We start from the raw sequence: 20,783 nt of genomic DNA, 5'->3' as shown, positions 1-20,783 counted from the left end.
TGGATACGTGACTTTTTCAAACCTTTTAGGCTACAGCCCTTTTCTTGGCATTGGGTTTTGCTATGTGATTTCCCCTAAATCCCTTGTAAGCATACCCAGATTTGGCATTTTTTTAGGATGGAGATTCTTTTCCCTCTTTGGAAGGATAGGAATGCGGTTCTATTCACTCGCAACTTTCTTGATATAAATGTATCTATGCACACTAAAGTTTACATATGTAATAATGTGATGATGTAGATTCAAGTACAAGCCAACAAAGTGGCTTTAAGAGCTCCTCAATCACTAGGGCAATGTGCCTTGTATGGTCACCCAAGTGTCGCTAGATTCCACTTCGGTAGATTAGACTCCATCCCATGGTTGCCGCCAGGGCCGTACCTCCTCGGCCCACCACTTGCAAACGCCATGTTCCTAGGCTCCCCATTACTCTCCCAACAATGGTTAGGATGTTTGTCGCCGTTGCTTTGCCTCCTTGCGGCAGGGTTTGGCTTGGTCCCCAGTTGCTCCTCCTACTAATCCTGCTACCTCTCGTGTTGATACTAACTGGTCATTCCCCCTATTGGATCTGGCGATTTCGCCTCCTAGGACAGAGGGAGAAGAAGATAAACAGAAAGATGTTGCTGTTGATGATGGGTGGGCTCCTCTTGAGCCACCCTTCGACCCTGCTAATGCATGGGGTTTTCATGATCATTAGGATCTACCTCCCTCGGCTGGCATTGCTTTAGCCATTTGAGGGAAGTTTATATGTTTTTTTGATGAATAATTGTTTGATTTCCGGCTTTTTCGTGTGAATTCTTGCTAGGTGATTTTGTATCCCCCAACTCTTTTTTTGTGAATATGTAACTTTAATATTTATTTAATAGAGAAGGGACTATTCATAAAAAAATGTCCATTTAAATTAATGTTGGGACTTATATTTTATTGGAAGTGGGTTTCCACATAGTGATTTGCATGTCGATATATGCAATGAGTAATAAAAACCTTACTTGAAGTGCATTTAAGTGTCTTGTGTAATTAAATTTAATATCTAACTATAGTTTTTAATAAAGTAACATGAAAAATAGTCTTGAAATAGGTTATTGTCAGAAAACATTATAAATTATGGTCAAATCAACTCAAAATGAATTAAAATTTCAAAATGGATTACAAAATCCACTTTAGGTATTAAATATAATTTTATATTATGCAATTACCAATAAAAAACCCACTTTTATAAGGTTTTTTAATCGAGATATGTAGTTGTCCTGAAAACCCCACTTTTTCCCTTATAACTTGAGCTAGACAACTTTGATTTTGACTTAAGTCAGCTCGAAATGAGTGGAATTCTAAGGGCTATTCACTTAAGGCAAAAAACAAGACAAACTATTTGCAACACAAAGAAAAACAAATAAAGGATGTGGAGGTTTGTCAAAAATTCAGCGTTTGCAATCAGGGAAGAAAAACTCTTACTAACAAACAAATTGGGATTCAATTCGACAAAAACCTTTAAAAGAACCCATAGATAGAGAAACACAGAGTACAATTCAAAGACAACAAATTTTCATACACTAAAACTAAGAGGATGCACCTACGAGTCCATAAGAAAAATTTGTTGGGTTGCCCCAATTTTGTGAAGCCAAAATTGAGAACAATTTGCCAATTTGATTGTTTATGTTTGTAGATGTGCCTACAAATTCAAGTATGTGTCCCTTTTCATGTTGTATTGTTATGTTTGTTTGTATTTATCTATGTATGCAAGCATTTGTATACTTTTATTTGTAAGTTTGTACCAGCATTCCTATATAAAAACATGCTTGTGGCATGTGTTTTTGTTTTTGTCTATCTATGTAATTGTGTATGTAGGCGTTCGAGAAATGAGTTTCAGTATTATAAGCTGTTTAAACTAGACAGTGCATATACCACTATCCTGTGATGTAAGTAATGCCACCATGTTGTCTTCTTTCTTTCCTTTTTGGTTGAAGAAAATTTTACAGTATAGTATTTAATTAATGATTTTTTCCTATCTCATCCACCATCACTTAAGTCATTTAAGAGACATATTTAATCCCAGTTTTAATTATGTTTCTATCCTGCCTTAGTGAACATACATTGGAGGATTATTTATATTGGATCTCTGCCCACATTTGTAATCCATTGTAGCAACTTATGTTAAATCATAAGAGAGCCGCTGTTTGGTGACTATATAGAAGGTTATAGGTTTGTGGTTTCAGATTGTATATGTAGTAAGAAACTGTTCAAAGGGACTCACTTTAGGTGATAAAACTCATTCTACATCCTTGGTGCATATCTTCTGATCTGCTTCAAGGGGAGGTCTTTTAGGTCCATCAATGGCTGCTGTTAGGGCACGGTTTATGAGAGTCTAGTTCATGTTTATTTTCTCTTTAACTGTATTGTTAGAAACCTTCAGGACCACCCTCCTAATATTTAGTAGAGCTTGAAGATGAAGATGATACCCCTATCCTTTGCGTTGGCCTGGGTCTATTCTTTTCCTTTTGCAGAGATTCACCTCCTTCCTTTGATTTTCTTGCCCCCTTTTACATGGGGAGCGAGTGTCTTCTCTAGAGAATGGGAGCTGCAGTTTTGGGAGCCAACACAAGGAGCAGTGGGAAGCATGGTTTTAGGTGGGATTGTCAGAATTGAAGAAGGGGATAGTTTTAACTTTCAACAATTAGTCACACCATGGATGTCAAAAAGCATTGAGCTGTAAAAACAGAACAAGCATATCCTCAGATCTACTGAGCATTTCCACTGTGCTGTTTCCCTTACCAGGTAGAATGTCCCATTTTATGGTCGCTGTGAACCATTGCCATTGATTTTAACTATTAATTGACAATAACATTAGATAAAAAGACCTAGTTTTAGAGCTTCATTCATTCGCACTTTTCCTTTTCAACACGAATAGTCTCATTTTGTGTTCATTAGCAGTAATGACTGTCACCTCTTAACTACTAAACCAAAGATTATCACAAAGTTTTGATATTTACAATCCATGATGAATAAACTGTGTATAAGATGGACAAACCATAAAATTAAGGCAAACATAATTGTTTCTACAAGACATGGCTTTCACAGTTTTAGAGATAGCAAGTCAATAGCAGTTTTCAAGATTGGTTGTAATAGGTGACAGTATGGACAAATATTTTTTGAAAATTGAAATAACCTTACTGCATGCAAATTATATGGCTCTGCTTTAGATAGATTTTTCCTCATAGCTATTATTAAAATTGCAGGTTTACATCCAGGAGGGGGGAAAAATGGATGAAAATACAAAGAGTAGTTCATTATCACTAATGAAAGATGCAAAGAATATGAAAGTTATTAGTGAGGAACATAACAGAGTGCTAATTGGCCGAATTCCTATCATGGTGAGGTCAAATCTTTGCTACTTGAGCAGTTTAACTTGTAATGAGCTACTTAAAGAGGGTGTCTGCTCGTTTGATGTTGGAGGGTACTTTATTATAAAAGGGACTGAAAAGGTTTGGCAATGAAACTCCTGCTTGAATTTTTTTTACAGCATGAATTTACTTCATTTCTATTTTGGGAAATAGATCCAAGCTTTTTGCTATTCTAATTTTGACATTTTCTTCAGGCTTACGTAAAATCTTAAAATGATTCTTTGGTTGTAATAGGTGTGAATATCTAAGCCAATCAATTTTTTAATCTTTTGTGCTAGTTGAGTGACTAATAACCAGGAACTGAGTTTTTTGTTTGAGTTTGCATATTATGTGAAGGATTTTCTCTTTTGGCAGTTGAATTCAAAGGAATCTAAGATAATGGTTGATTGGATGAATTACAGGAGCCAAAAAGTTTTTTGGAAAAAATGGGCAAACGAAAAATCAAAAGATTGTTTTCCAAAAATTGAAATATTTTTTTAAAAAAAGGCCTATTATTTTATATTTTAATAGCATAAAGATGTAAAGAGAAAAAATGAGAGTAGGGAACTAGGGTGACAACCCCGAGCATGGTCAAAGGGAAACAACTTTCATGGGCTTCTAGGGGCAATATCCCTAGTTGGGACAAGGGGCAACACCCCTTCATAAGGTTTGGGTGTAGTGCTCCTTAATGCTCCCAACTGTAATATAAGGAGAGGTCAAGGGGTTGATCTTTTGTCACCAAACACAAATTAAAGCCTTTTGAAAACATGTATACCGTCATGGGACATGTCGATTTAATAAGTTTATTTGCTTTTAGTCAAGCTCCAAGACTCCCCCAAACCTTTTAAAACAGTTTTCACATTCACACTTATAAATTTGACTATAATTTCAAAATATTAGTATAACAAAATTATGAGACAATTGTGATTTTTACTATTTAAAATTAATTATATAAAATATAAGTGTAATATAATCATTTAACTTCCAATTATTATTAAAAATTAGATAAGAGAATACCAAACAAATACAATGCAAATGGACATAAGGACAAAAAAGCCTAAATGTAATAGGTGATTTATAAATTTTCTACATTAAAATTTAAACTAAAGTATCTTGACATTGAACTTAAAAAATGAGAAAACTAGTGAAGTTTAACAATAACTGCGAAGAATGTAAGGGACAACATCCATGTAATGTTGCCGATTTAATAAAAAACAATAACTTTAAAGAGTTTAAACAAACAAACGTCAAACAACTATTTGATATTTCATATTGAACTTCAAACATGTACATTCATTTTTTTTCTTCTCTTATGGAAACTCTCAAAATGTAGGTTTAAAAAAAAATAAAAATTATATCCTACCATTATACTTCTCAAAAACTTATGTTATGAAAAACTCCATATAACTAACAATAAACTTGAAGAATGAATATTACTTCATATAAACTGTTAAATTATGAACCAGAAGAGCTAGATTAGAGAGTAGATATCTTAAACAAAACAAAAGAACACAGAAATTTACCTTGGGAAAACCCTCCACTTGAGACCACACCAAAAATAAATCCTTTATTGAATGATAATAGAGTCTAAGTACAAAGCTCACAAACTCTGAAGTTTGCACACTATTAAGATTACACAGTACTCTCATTACAAATACTAAGTCTCTAGCCGAAGTACTAATTGCTTAATGAGTACTACATACAAAAATAATCATGAACACATTCACAGTAACTCCTGCGAACAATAGTGAAGCCTAAATGACTCAATACAAAACAACAATAATCTCTTGCCAAAAATTTGTTGGCAAAATGTTCAGTGCTCCCCTCAAGATTCCTGTCAAGGGCTTAACTGCCTCCTTTGTACTATAATTTGAGTGGTTGTATCGAGTACTGAAAGATTGGACTTTTGGTGCAAAGACGACCCCACTCTAACAAGTGGTATCAGAGCTAGGTCACAGGTTCAAATCCTCAGATCCTTGGGTAATGCTGAGGGGAAGATTGTTGGCAAAATATTCAACGCTTTCCTCGGGATTAGTGACAAGGGCTTAACCGCCTCCTGTGTACTATAAGTTGAGTGGTTGGATTGAGCACTAACATATTAGTCTTTTGGTGCAACAATAAGCCCACTCTAACAAAATTGTGATCTCATAATTGTTGCAGAGACTCCAAAGAATGTTAATGCATCTGCCTACAGAAGAATGACACACTCACTTTGTCTTGCATAGCCAAAGAATACACTTTGTCTTGTGTCCATCGAGAGTACATGTCACCATGAACCAAAAAATGGCGCTACTCTTCAACTCCAAAAATTGTGATGCTTTAAAGCGTTGGCCACATACGTAGTAGTTACAATGTTGCTAGCTCTTCCATCAGCAAAAGTTTCGATATTGCTAGCTCTTAAATCACTAGTGGTTACACATGCATACTTCTCCAGTAGTCCTGCATACTGGGCTCTAATGGCATCCTTGGCCCTATCCATGCCCTCATATATGTAGCCTATAGAGGGCTTTTGCCTATCAAAAATTTGTAGGAGAGATACAAGGGGGTCATTGATCTGCGTATAATGTAAAAAAAAAAAAAAGAGTCAAAATTAAATTATAAAGCTAAATCATTAAATAATTGAAATTAGTAAATAATAAATAACAATACTAATTGTTAAATTGTAAGAAATTTACCTTGATTATTTCTTGAGTAGGTGCCCAAAAACCATCCTCATCAAAGAGGATATTCCCCACATCTATACCCTTGGTAGTCGTCGCATAGGAAGAAGAAACAAACTCTTCTCCAACAATCATGCACCTCTATTCTTCCCTTGATGTCATCAAGGACTTTAGTGTGATGAAATTCGAGGCAAACCTCATGATGCCCAGACGAGCTAACTCACTATTTCCCATGTATTTCCTCATTATGGTGAGGACAAATGCATGATTGTATATAAACTTGCATATATGTTTGGCCTTCTCTACACATGATTTGATCCACTGTATCTTACCAATGTCCTCCAACATGAGGTCAAGGCAATGTGCGATAGATGGAGTCCAACATATTTTGGCGTGCCTCTCCATCAATAGTTTGCTTGTAGCAATTTTAAAATTAATTAGAATTTTACACGTGTTAAGAAAATTAGAATTAGAAAAGTTCAAAGTATGATAAGTTAAACTTAAAACTTAAAAGTTTACCTGATGCATCTATGGAGTACATGGTCTTGTCCCATTTTGGAGAGTACCCTTGGATGAGTTGAAATGTCTTGCTTTTTAAGGCCAACTTCTATCTTCCGTTTGATGGCATTTCCAAAGGAAATGAAGCCTTAGAAAGGTATCTCCCAAAATGCTCATACCATGAAGGTAGAATGGGAATTTGGAACCGGTGGGTGTCTAGAAAGTCTTTGTTTACTCCTTTTGCTAGTTTACCATATTTTATTCTTGATAGATGATTTGCAATGACATGGCTCTTGCTAGGTCGTATAATAATATTGAATGTGAATTCCTAGAGTAGTAGCAGCCATTTTCTAACTCCCCCTTTGTATTATTGGCTTGTTCAGAAGGTACACCAATGCTTGATTGTCTATATAAAAAATGAAGGGTGTGGCTTGCAAATAATGTTGAAACTTTTGAACTATGTACATCATGCCTAGCGCTTCCCTTTTCGTTGTGCTGAAATTTCTGTCTGCTTTTGATAGTAGTCAATTAGCAAAATATATTGGATGATCTAGTTCTCTTGTACATGCTTTAGCCAAGGTATCTCCAATGGCGTAATTAGATGCATCCAAGTGTACTTGGAATTTCGTGCTTCAATTTGGGCAAACAAGGATTGGTCTACCAACCTCGACTAGTTCCTTGAATGCAGTGGCCTATTCCATCACCCATATGAATGGTTCTCCTTTCCTTGTGACCTTCTCAAGGTTAAAGATATTTTTGCAAAATAAATTGTTGACAATATCCTACATGACCCAAAGACTTGATGCTTGTTTTATTCTCTGGGTCCTGCATTTTGATAATCACCTTAATTTTATCTGGATTAGTCTTCAACCCCTCCTTACACACAATGTGGCCAAGTAGCTTACCTTGACCTACCATGAACTGACATTTCTTTGGGTCTAGTGCAAGGCGTGCCCTCCAACACCGCTCCATGTACTCCTGTAAGAATGTGAGGTGTGTTTCCTTCCCTTTGAATACAAACCAATCATCCAAAATTGCCTTGAAATTTCCCACATACATTCTGTTGAAAATGTGGAGAAAAAATCTTTGGAAGGTGGCAAGAGAGTTACACAAGGAGAATGGCATCCGATTGTATGTATACACTCCATCTTCTATGACAAAGTTTGTTTTTATCTTTTCCTTTGCAATACTAATCTGGTTGTATCCTAAAAGTCCGTCCATGAATGAGTTTATTTAATGCCCCGCCACCTCCTCTAGTATGCTATCCGTGAGGGGAATTGAGAATGTGCCTTTGATTGTCATTGCATTTAGGCATCGAAAAATCTACACAGACCTTGAGCTGATTTGTTTCCTTTGTTAGTGAGATGACAATTGGTGACACCCACTCGCTTGTCTGTAGTTTGAAAATAATTCCAGCCTCCAACATCTTAGCAATTTCCTTTGGTACCTTTGCTGCATAGTTTTTATTCATATGGCATGGCCTTTTCCATACTGACCTTGCACTTGGTATTAGGGGTATTCTGTGTACACACAATTCTAACGACACCCCTTTAAATCTTTGTATGTCTAGGTGAATACATCGTTGTATTTGAGGAAGATTTTGAATGCTGCTTCTTTTAGCATGGGGTCCCAGTCATCCCCCACTAGGATTATCTTCAGATTCTTTTCTTCACCCAAGTTTACTTTATCCGTATTTGGTTCTTTTTACTTGACCTCATCTTTCTTGAATCAATGGGTAGGAGTGTCATCCATCCTCACCATCCCTTTCTTATACTCCTTGTATTATGTCGGGTATGTGTCTCCATCCCTCTCTATCTCTATCATTTCCAACAAATGGAAACTCGACTAAAATACTCGTAATCCTCCATCTATTAGTGTAATAATCCATTAAGGAAACTTGTTTCATCTTCCAAGCAGCTGCCAAGTCTTAGTACGCCTTCCTTGTCAGGTTCCATCCTTCTTTATCGTACTCTCCTTCCCCGGATTTCGAGTTTGATGCCAATTCCTAGCTTACTATTTGGCTCTGCAGATCAACCACATACCTTTTCCCTTTTCTTTCAATCAATTATGTGTTTTTTTTCCAGTTATGGTTGACCTTTATTGTGACCTTTGTTATTATCAACCATTCTTTGCCAATCCTTTCTTTTTTAGGGTGATGACTACAAAATCTTAGAAGATCTATTGCATTCCAACTGTTATTTTCTTGGCCATGAATGTGCCAAGTGGTTCTATGCCATATTGATTTCCATCAACCATATAAAAGTTAGGTTGTCATCGCGTCACTTTGCCCAAAGCCTTCGATGTCTCTTCCAGAAGCACATTTACTCTCGAGCCTCCATCCACAATATTATTAGTGAGTTTAGTGCCCATGATCTCCATTTCCATTATGACAGTGGTCCTTCCTATCTTGACTGTTAACAACATCGGATCTAGAGGTGGGGGTTCCCTTCATGTAGTAATAATTTTTCCAACTTCTTCTTCCATTCCCTAGTCTTTTCTTGTGCTATTAGTGTTTTCTTTCGTGCTAGAGATCACTATCCTCAATTGGGGCAACATTTCTAGTAGGTCTACTACCCTCACTGGTACAGTGATCTGTAACATTTATTAAATGATGTTGGACTCTGATGCTCATGTTATGGGGATGCTTGTTGCCTCTTGAGTTTCTTTGGTCCTATTCCACTGCCAACTATGCTTCCTTCAAGATTTCCTTTACTGTCCAAGGATTCGAGTATGTGGCTTTCTTTGCTTGAAGTCTGGTAGCCATTACGTCCTTTGCGATTTCTAGCATGTTCAATGCTTTCCCTTTTGGGCAGTCAGCATCATCATGGTTCCCTGACCCACACCATTGACACAACATAATTCCACCACTTTTTTGGTTTTGACATTCCTGTGTGAAGTGTCCCCATTCACTGCATCTTCCCCATTGTATCATTGGGTGGGCTTTTACATCATATTGGATGCGGATTCATTGCGTGTCATTATTGCTCTTACTATTGCTTCCACATTTATTATTCAAAAAATCTACTTGGGAGGCATTGATAGTCGTGGCTCTTGGTGGTATGGTGGGTGGGGTAGTTTTTTTGTTGTTAAGAACTTAGGACTACTTGCATACTCCTTAGATTGTACGAGCACTCTATTAGGGCATGTCCCTTACCTTGATGGATGTCGTAAAATGATTTTTTTGGACATTGGCTCTTGCGTCCATTTCTGCATTCTGTACACCATAGTTCTTTGTTTTCCTTTTCTTCTTTTCCCCCCTTCATTTCCTTTATCATCAACATCATATCCTTTCAGAGTGCTTAGATTGTTTAGGACTTGCCATCGATGTCCTCGTTGCTGTAATGTTCCCATAGTCTAGTTAACCCCCACACAAACGTTTAACACGAAGTCACAATGGATGTGCAAAATTTCCTAGAGATGGACAATTGAAACAAGGTGGTGTATAGAGTGCTTGGTCGTACGGATGGATGACTGGAGGATGTACGCACCTATGTGAGAGTTGTACGTGATGAGGAGGCACTATTACCCGTACGGTAGACTGGAGATGGTTGTATGGTCACCAATATGCAGTCATACGGTGGAAGGAGGATGGTGTACGGTGGTGGGGAAGTGATAGCCGTACAGAGAGGATAAGGCCATATAGGGGAGGACTTGCAATGGCCGTACAGTGTTGAGATGACCGTATGGTGTGCTAAGGAGGTCATACGGATGGATTAGGAGGCTATATGGTGTGTACGAAAGCCATACGGCTAGACTAGGAGGCCGTACGGTAGATAGAAAGTACAATGAAGGATGGATGAGGGTCGTATGGTTGAGGACTAAGCAGAATGAGAAATGACAGGAGGCCACATGGCTAGGTCTTTGAGCCCAATACGAAATATAATCTGGTTTATACACACACAATAGATCTTGATAAAAATTCATACAATAATAAAGACTTGAATGCGAATAATAATTGCGGAAAGATGGTGCTCTGATTTGCTAGATCCGAGCAAAGAATTACATGCAATGATGGAATAGGGTGAGGGATGAATCCCACCGAAACTGCAAAGCCAAGTAGGGAAGATCTTTCACTTTCAAAATGGCAAACAACAGAGAATCCCAATTGGAATTCGCAATACAAAGAAATAATCCAAATTGCATGCCTAAAGACTACCTACAAGCCGTGCTTAAATATCCGTTAGGAAACTTTCCTAGGGTGTACAAAGATAGCCGACGGCGACACAAACTATGCAAACAAAAATAAAAATGGGTCCGAGATACATTAAATCAATCGGCTTGTTACAATAGTTTGATAAATGATTTATTTTATAATGGGAACATTATAGTCCTCCCGTCCCAAGTTTTGCTTGTCCTCAAGCAAATGCAATGCCGGGTGCTGGAGAATGTGCTCGCCCTCCCATGTCGCATCATCCAATGGCAAGTGTTTCCAACGCACCAAATATTCCTTCACAGTGCAATTCTGCAGAGTCTTCTCATGAACTTCGATGATCTCGACTGGTTCCAATATGAGTTTGCCTTCTTCATTAAGTGGTGGGAGGTCTATGGCTACTATGACATTCTTCCCTACGACCTTCTTCAAGCATGAAACATGAAAGATGTTATGAACACGACTTCCCTCCAGAAGTTCCAGCTAGTAAGCGACTTCACCAATGCAATGGATGATGCAATAGGGGCCACAAAATTGTGGCTTCAATTTTTCTTTTCCCTTCTCCTTCAATGAGGATTGTCGATATGGTTGGAGCTTGAGATAAACCAAGTCCCCTACTTGGAAACTCCTCTCCATTTGGTGTCTGTCGACGTACATCTTTTGTTGACTTTGTGCCCATTGCAAGTTTTCCTTGAGGTGTTGTAGGATGTCCTGTCCCTCTTGAAGCCAATCCTTCACCCTCGGTGCGCGACTGACTCCCAATACTGTGTCGATGAAGGATAGGGGTTTGTATCCATAAAAAGATTTGAATGGTGCCATCCCGATGGACATGTGATACATGGTATTGTAGCAACATTCTCCCAAGTGTATCCACTTGACCCACGCCCATTGTTGTGCCAAGACATAGTTTTGAAGGTAACCTTCAAGTCACTTGTTCACAATATCCATTTGTTCGTCTGTCTGAGGGTGGTAACTAGTATTTGGTGACAATTCTGTTCCTGCTAATCAAAATAGTTTTGTCCAGAAGATATTGATGAATTTCCCGTCTTGATCACTGACAATGTTTTGGGGTAACCCATGCAGATGAAAAACTTCTCTAAAGAACAATTCGGCAACTTGGGCAGCCTGAAAATTTGAGGGGATGGTGAAGAAATGTGCGTACTTTGTCAATCTATCAACCACCACAAAAATACAATCCTTTTCGTTCACCTTGGGAAGCCTTGTTATAAAATCCATCGAGATACTTTCCCACTTATGTTATGGAATTGGCAGAGGTTGCAGTAACTCGACAGGTAGAGTATGTTCGGATTTGTTCTGCTGGCAGATGGCACACTCCCTTACATACTGCAACACGTCTCCTTTGATTCCTTTCCATGAAAACCTTTCCTGGAGACTTTTGTAAGTTTTGAGGAAACCCAGATGTCCTGCTAAGGGTGAGTCGTGTACTTTCTTCAAGATTTTCTACTTTAATTTGGATTCCAGCACCAAAAATATCCGATTCTTATAGTAGATGATGTCACCCACCACTCTGTATCGATCATCCTGGGTGTTGCCATCCATTAGCTCACAGGCAAATGTGTTTTTGGAGTATTCTACCAATAGATGTGCCTTCTAGTCAGTTGAAATCTGGTTTAGTGAGCAGATGGCAGGTTTCCTAGACAAGGCATCTGCAACCACATTGTTCTTCCCTTTCACATATTCAATGTCAAAATCAAAAGCTTGAACCTTGTTTACCCATTTTTGTTGCCTTTCAATTCAAGTCTTGTTGCTCTAGAAAATATCTCAAACTATTGTGATCCGTACGGACGACAAACTTGGCACCCATCAGATACTGCCGAAACTTGGTTAGTGCACGTATGATGGCCAACATTTTTTTGTCGTAGATGGAATATAAACGTTCCGTTTGTTTAAGCTTTTTGCTCTCATAAGCTATGGGGTGTCTATCCTGCATCAGTACTGCGCCAATGCCTTCTCTAGATGCGTCGTACTCTAGAAGTAACGGTCGAGTGAAATCAAGTAATGCAAGTATGTAATAACCCCAATAGGTTATAACTTCTTCCAACACCAAAAATCTTTATACTTCAGTTGTTTGACATTTCGTCAAACACTTTGCAAGCAAGGGTCCTCTGACTGATATAACTTTTCAGATTGCTACAGTGATTCTTGTTTGGATTTGCCTCAAAGAGAATGCTTACAAAAGACTCCAAATTGTCTAAACAATGACCTAACATAAATATGCAACTAATTTTGGCAATAGTGAATGCATATATGAGTTCTAATCATGAAAATGATCACCTATAGCCAACTGGTATTTTAACAAACAGTTGGTATGCAAGCTAACTAGCTGATAAAAAAATGATATATTAACGCTCAAAGGCAACTATTAATGACCAGCAATTGTATCTCCTTGATTGAGAATGAGTATCCAATACAATATTCATACTAAGTTAGCCAAGACTCTTGGCATTTATAAAGATATCAAAATATGATGATTGCTGGTAAAGTAATATGCACCTACAACTGCCAGTGAAAAATAATGCAACACTAAATATCTAACTTCAATACTCCCCTACAACAGTACGCTAATCACATGCATGATTAAATACAACTAAAGCAATGGACTATTGATACCATTGTGAGGAATGTAAAAATGAATGATATGTCTATTAATGAATGATAGGTCTGATACGAAATGACAATTACAATAGCACTCTATAGTGAAAGGCAACTATGAAAATACACATCAGACCTGGCATATGAATTCGCCTTAGAGAATAGACGTATTGCAATACCACTGAACAAAAAATAACCTCCTCAAGTGCCCAAGTCATGCCTCTCTAGTTGCCGCCCCTGATTGTAGATGGCTGTAATAATTTTCTTTGCTTTTTCGAATTTGCTTTTTCAGATTTTTTTTTTTTTGGATTGCTTTTCCGGACCTGCTTTTCCGGTTCTGCTTTTTCGGCCTGCTTTTTTTTGGACTGTTTTTTCGGCCTGCTTTTTTCGAACTACTTTTTCGGCCTGCTTTTTCGAACTGCTTTTTCGGCGTGCTTTTTCGAACTGCTTTTTCGGCTTGCTTTTTCGAACTGCTTTTTCGGCTTGCTTTTTGTACTCAAATATTTTTTCTCAATGTAGCACAAATAGCAGACTGAAGTATCTTCCTCCCAGCTGCAATAATTCAAGTGATATTACACACCCTCAAAATCGCGTACCAATTGAGAGTTTTCGTTCTCAATGGCCACAAATATTTTTTCTCAATGTAGCACAAATAGAAGACTGAAGTATCTTCCTCTCAGCTGCAATAATTCAAGTGATATTTCACACCCTCAAAATTGCGTACCAATTGAGAGTTTTCGTTTTCAATGGCCAGTTGTGACTACTGTAGATACTAGAAACCCTAGGCTCCACAATGCACATCAACAAACATCAATATCAACAACAACAAATCTGGATGATTAGAATGAAGCCCGGGGTGCCTATTTATTCTTTTTTCTCCGCTTTCTCCAGAGGCTTCTAGAACATTATTTTATTTTATCTATTAAGTGACTTTATAAAATATTTTATAATTCAAGTCACTTTATTAAATTAATTAAATATAAAGTTACCTTTTAATATTTATTTATTTGATAACTTTATAAATAATTAACTTAATACCACTTATTTATTTAATTAAAATAATTAATTAGTCATCCTCATAAAATATTCATTATTTTGGATAACCTAATTAATTAAATTAATTAAATCAAATTGCCTCCAAAATGGGGACATGACAGTCCGCCGTTCCTGAAATTGCTTGTCCCCAAGCAATGACTGAACAATAAACCAATCAATCCGCTTGGATCCCAAATGTAGTCATGTACTATACTGCTATCAATCAACACAGGCTCCTGCAATATCCTCCGCAATATAACCAAGAGGAATCCATAATCAAACTGACAATTACAGCTCAACCAAACTCCAAAATCACAACTGCCACAGTCAGAAACCCACGAGACACAAACTCCTAGAACATCCGAACCCAAGTAAAGTAGACAAATCAAACTGCCAACATAGTAAGTACCATCAACGCATCCCACTGGCCTATACGGAATGTACAATCCAACTCTGCAACAATGGTGAACACTCCCGTATGAAACTGTACCAAGTATGGAGAATCCACACACTGTACAACTCTTGTGTCAACACAACTCTGCAGATCACCAACCACTATCTCATAACCATAACTCCCATGCACCGCTGATGGCGAAAAGACATCACAAGATAAATAGCAAGAAATGGAACCCAAACCAAATTTGCCTACCATCAACTCCTCAACACAAAGATCAAATGCTAACTGATGTACATACCTTGTGGTATAATGCTGATAAAAAGAACCAACCTCAGTCAACAGCTCACCATGAACAAGTGATACAACCCACTGTGACTGATCACCAGCTAAGTCAAGAGATATCATAGCCAAAGGAGTAGAATCAATAACAAGAACCACTGAAGCATCACTCCCAAACTCCTGCTCTAAGTCATGTATTATCAAGCTGTCAACCGCAGAACCTATCGCCATGTCATGCCCATCACAACTCTCATCCCAAACGTCGAACCGTCCCATAATTGATGACAAGCACTAGGAACCAAAGTACATCTTTGTATCATCATCTCATCAACATGGTCATCAAAGGTAAATTGATGAGCATACATCACAGTGTAATGCCAATAGAATGCGCCAATCTCAGTCAGTGGCTCAGACTGCAATCTAGATGTAACTAACTGCAATTGATCACTAACCAAGGTGGAACTGACTACTACCTCCGAAGACATCGCCAAGGGAGTAGTATTACTAGCAGGAACCATGCTAACTGCTGGCTCATCAATATCACACATGATCTTTGATATATCTCTAGTCTTTGTGCCATCAGTACTAGAGGCCACCACTATGTCAAGCATACCACAACAATCTACTACAACACCCAACTCAACTGGACTTGACTCTAGTGGGAACGAACCCGATATGCCAATGTTCATATCAAGGATGGATGCATCCCCATCTCCACTGTCTCTGATAATCTCGACCATGGACATCCTCGGATCACCAGACGCCACAACTTGTGACTATATAGAATCTGGTAAAGACTACAGTCGCTCTAACTCCATGGTCACCTTAGCCAAATGAAATTGTGACTCCTCGAAAGCCAACTGTGTACTCTCAAGAATCTCAGAAATCACCTCGAGCTGCTGAGTAAGCTCACTCACCTTATCTTCCTTGGCCAATAATGCATCGTATGCTGTACTCCCCCACTCCATAAGATAATCTCTGTCGGCTACCAATTGCATATAATTCTGTCTCAGAATCCGGATAGCCTCCCATAAAGAGTGGAACTCTATCAAGGAAAGATAATTGCCTCCCTGCTCATCACTAGTAGGAGAACCCCATCCATAAACTGCTAACAACTGATGAGCAGCATCGAAATGTTGGCAAGCGATAGCAATGTCTCGCTCACTAACTTTCAACTGACTAGACACATGATGGCACTGGCTAGACTGTCTCCTACCAACCTCCTCTGACGCACTGTCTAAAGGAGTATCCTCAAAGTTACTGGTCTCTAGAGTATTACCATCCATATCCTGCGAATCAACTCCAAAGCTCATATCAACATACTGAGTATCAAAAATTGTAGCATTGCTATCCAACTCCTCTGTACCAAAAGAAACTGCCAAGGAAACTAAGTCTTCAAAACTGCCCACTACATCCTCCTAGATGTCATCAATGCCAATATGATCCTGGGACTCATTTGTACACACTGTTAAATAAGAAAGATCATCAACACATTCCAGCAAGAATGGTCGACTGGATATATGAACAAAGCCCAACACCGGTGTATAAAAACTAATACCAACATCGGAAAAGCTGCTGGCACAAGAAAAGACAATACCGTGCAATCTGCTAATCAAATCCATGATAGCACCCAAACAATCATTGCTACCAAAAAGTGTTAAAGATCTCCAATCAACTAAATCCCAAACGCCAATATAACAATCTCGAGTCCATATCCGTAAACTAGAATCAGCTGGTAACTCAAGCAAACTCCTCAGCTGAGTAATATGACCAATACCAACTAACTCCACATACCTGTCTAACATTGTCCTTGTATCCTGGATGTGAATGCAAGATGAACTCACAACATTATCAACGACACATATGATTTACGTGCCGTAGAAAGCTGAGTATCAAGAGTGCAAGATGAAACTAAACTCAACTCCATGCCATGCTTATCCCCATGTCTCTCCCAGTCCTGTATTGCCAATGGAGTATTCACCAAAGAAGCTTGAGTGTCCTCAAGCTCGCGAGAAAGCCTGTCAACTTCCTCCTCCTTCCTCCTCAAGGTATTTGAATAGTCTCTGACAAGGCTAAGAAGATGGTCACGATCTGATAGAAGATGTAAATAACTCAACTTCATCGTTCCCATTCCTTCCCTAATCGCCTGTAAGTCAACACAAGAAGACTTTGCCTGAACTCCCTTATGTCTACCCTGTAACTGAATCATCCGAATGTGATCCTCTATCATATCCCGCATCCTATCATGATGAGATAATGAAGTCATAATACTGTCTTTGCTCACCTTCAGCTGGCTGGACAAATCATATGAAGTACTACCAGCCTCAACCTCATGTGACGAAGCATCTATCTGTGCCTGGTACTCTCTCTTAGCAAAGTCATGAATGCTCAATGTCTGCTCATCTCTACCAAGTATCTCACCATCATGCACAACAACATCCTCATAATCATCATCTGAACTCACTACGTTGTAGTCACTGCTTGTTGGAACTAAACCATCCCGAGTACCTGTGACATCACCCTCTGACGACCTGTATACAATTGTCTCAACTTGAGTATCAAGTTGATCGTTACTATCAATCTGCGTAATATCCATTCCCACTACCTTCTGAAGTATTGTGTGCCCAACATCTTCCTCCAAGCTAGTCTGATTTTTGTCCTCCCTAGATTCGGCTATATGCTGGTCACCAACTGCTGCAAACTCCTTGTAGAGGTTTCTAGATACCTCACTTGTAGAGACCTCTTGTTCCTCTTTCTCTTTGTTCTGTGATGTAGTCCTCTTAAACATGGAAGCCATCAATTCATTCATCTTTTTCTGACTTTCATCCAACCTTTTCAAATTTTGTTTAAGCTTCTTCATATCCTTGTCCCACTGCTTCTGGGTACTTGAAGTAAACATGATTAACTGACTGATTCAATGTCCAATCTACCCAACAGGATGGCAGGTCAATAGCTCTGATACCACTGTAATAACCCCAATAGGTTATAACTTCTTCCAACACCAAAAATATTTATACTTCAGTTGTTTGACATTTCGTCAAACACTTTGCAAGCAAGAGTCCTCTGACTGATATAACATTTCAGATTGCTGCAGTGATTCTTGTTTGGATTTGCCTCAAAGAGAATGCTTACAAAAGACTCCAAATTGTCTAAACAATGACCTAACATAAATATGCAACTAATTTTGGCAATAGTGAATGCATATATGAGTTCTAATCATGAAAATGATCACCTACAGCCAACTCGTATTTTAACAAACAGTTGGTATGCAAGCTAACTAGCTGATAAAAAAATGATATAGTAACGCTCAAAGACAACTGTTAATGACCAGCAATTGTATCTCCTTGATTGAGATGAGTATCCAATACAATATTCATACTAAGTTAGCCAAGACTCTTGGCATTTACAAAGATATCAAAATATGATGATTGCTGGTAAAGTAATATGCACCTACAAAAACTAATGCAACACTAAATATCTAATTTCAATACTCCCCTACAGCAGTACGCTAATCACATGCATGATTAAATACAACTAAAGCCATGGATTGCTGATACCATTGTGAGGAATGTAAAAATGAATGATATATCTATTAATGAATGATAGGTCTGATACGAAATGACAATTACAACAGCACTCTATAGTGAAAGGCAACTATGAAAATACACATCAGACCTAGCATATGAAGTCGCCTTAGAGAATAGATGTATTGCAATACCACTGAACAGAAAATAACCTCCTAAAGTGCCAAAGTCGTGCCTCTCTAGCTGCTGCCCCTGATTGTAGATGGCTATAATAATTTTCTTTGCTTTTTCGGATTTTTTTTTTTTTGGATTGCTTTTCCGGACCTGCTTTTTTGGTTCTGCTTTTTCGGCCTGCTTTTTCGGTTCTGCTTTTTCGGCCTGCTTTTTTTCGGACTGCTTTTTCGGCCTGTTTTTTCGAACTGCTTTTTCGGCCTGCGTTTTCGAATTGCTTTTTCGGCCTACTTTTTCGAACTGCTTTTTCGGCCTGCTTTTTGTACTCAAATATTTTTTCTCAATGTAGCACAATAGAAGACTGAAGTATCTTCCTCCCAGCTGCAATAATTCAAGTGATATTTCACACCCTCAAAATCGCGTACCAATTGAGAGTTTTCATTCTCAATGGCCACAAATATTTTTTCTCAATGTAGCACAAATAGAAGACTGAAGTATCTTCCTCCCAGCTGCAATAATTCAAGTGATATTTCACACCCTCAAAATTGCGTACCAATTGAGAGTTTTCGTTCTCAATGGCCAGTTGTGACTATTGTAGAAACCCTAGGCTTCACAATGCACATCAACAAACATCAACATCAACAACAACAAATCTGGATGATTAGAATGAAGCTCGGGGTGCCTATTTATTCTTTTTTCTCCACTTTCTCCAGAGGCTTCTAGAACATTATTTTATTTTATCTATTAAGTGACTTTATAAAATATTTTATAATTCAAGTCACTTTATTAAATTAATTAAATATAAAGTTACCTTTTAATATTTATTTATTTGATAACTTTATAAATAATTAACTTAATACCACTTATTTATTTATTAAAATAATTAATTAGTCATCCTCATAAAATATTCATTATTTTGGATAACCTAATTAATTAAATTAATTAAATCAAATTGCCTCCAAAATGGGGACATGACAAAGTGCGGGACAAGTGCTCATTGCCTCTTTCAATTTATTGAAAGCGAGTTGTGCCTTTTTGTTCCACTGGAAAGACCCCTTCTTTGTCAGTTTCGTTAAGGGTGCGCTGAGCTAAGAGAAACTCTTCATGAACCTCCGGTAATAATTGCACAGTCTGAAAAATCCTCGCAAATCAGTGAGTGATTTTCGGGGAGGCCAATCAAGGATAGCCTGAATCTTCTCCTGGTGCACTTGAACACTGTATTTACTAACAACATGCCCTAGGTACAATATTTTTGTCATACTAAATTCACACTTGGATTGCTTGGCGAACAAGGACTGCTCCTCCATGATACTTAGGACTTCATTCAAATGCTTCAGGTGCTCTTCCCATGTCCTGCTATAAATAAGATCATCGTAAAAAACCAATAAGTACTTACACAATTGTTTGTTGAAGATGCGGTTCATGCATAACTAGAATGTAGCAGGTGCATTTGTCAATCCGAATAGCATAACCAGAAACTCATAATGTTCGTAGTGACAATGGTAGGTCGTCTATTCTATGTCTTCCTCCCTAATGTGGATCTGATGGTATCCGGAATGGAGGTCTATTTTCGAAAAATAGACTGCGCCATGCAATTCATCTAGCAAGTCATCTATCCTTGGAATCAGATATTTATTCTTTTTTTTTTTTTTTGTTCAAGGCACGACAGTCCACACCCATGCGCATCATCTCATCCTTTTTGACCAACACCACCGATAGTGCGAAAGGGCTAGAACTAGGATGTATCCATCCTTTCTCTAGCAATTCTAGAATCACCTTTTTGATCTTATCTTTGAATTTCTTGGGATTGTGGTACGGTGTGGTTATGATCGACTTGGCTCCTACTTCCAACTTGATAGTATGTTCAAACCCTCAATGGGGTGGTATGCTAGGAGGAATGTCAATGAAAAATTTATCATGTTTACTCAAAATATCTTGGAGTTCATCATCCTGTGGAGGTGTTCGTTGTCCTTTTATAGGTTCTGCCGAGATAAAACAATGTGCAGCCCACGCAACGTCATCACAAAGAAAAATTGCCTCCATTCGATGCGCTAAAACTTTCTTCGGACCCTCATTTTCCATTTT

General features: G+C 38.1%; 1 protein-coding gene across 4 annotated transcripts in view; it reads left to right on the top strand.

The window, feature by feature from the left end:
• LOC149569109 (DNA-directed RNA polymerase D subunit 2b-like) overlaps positions 1-20,783 on the top strand; it is a 357,288-nt gene that overhangs the window by 74,363 nt on the left and 262,142 nt on the right. For all 4 annotated transcript variants that reach the window (XM_089821896.1, XM_089821895.1, XM_089821899.1 and 1 more), the window contains one exon: positions 3,228-3,473. In XM_089821896.1, the coding sequence (XP_089678022.1) occupies positions 3,228-3,473 (246 nt within the window). The remainder of the gene's footprint in view (positions 1-3,227; positions 3,474-20,783) is intronic.

Source organism: Cupressus sempervirens, chromosome 3, assembly GCF_028749045.1.
Source record: "Cupressus sempervirens isolate cs-2001-9-10 chromosome 3, ASM2874904v1, whole genome shotgun sequence".
Classification (NCBI taxonomy): Eukaryota; Viridiplantae; Streptophyta; class Pinopsida; order Cupressales; family Cupressaceae; genus Cupressus; species Cupressus sempervirens.
Note: the sequence above shows the minus strand (reverse complement) of the source record. Positions and strands in the feature narration are given on the sequence as shown.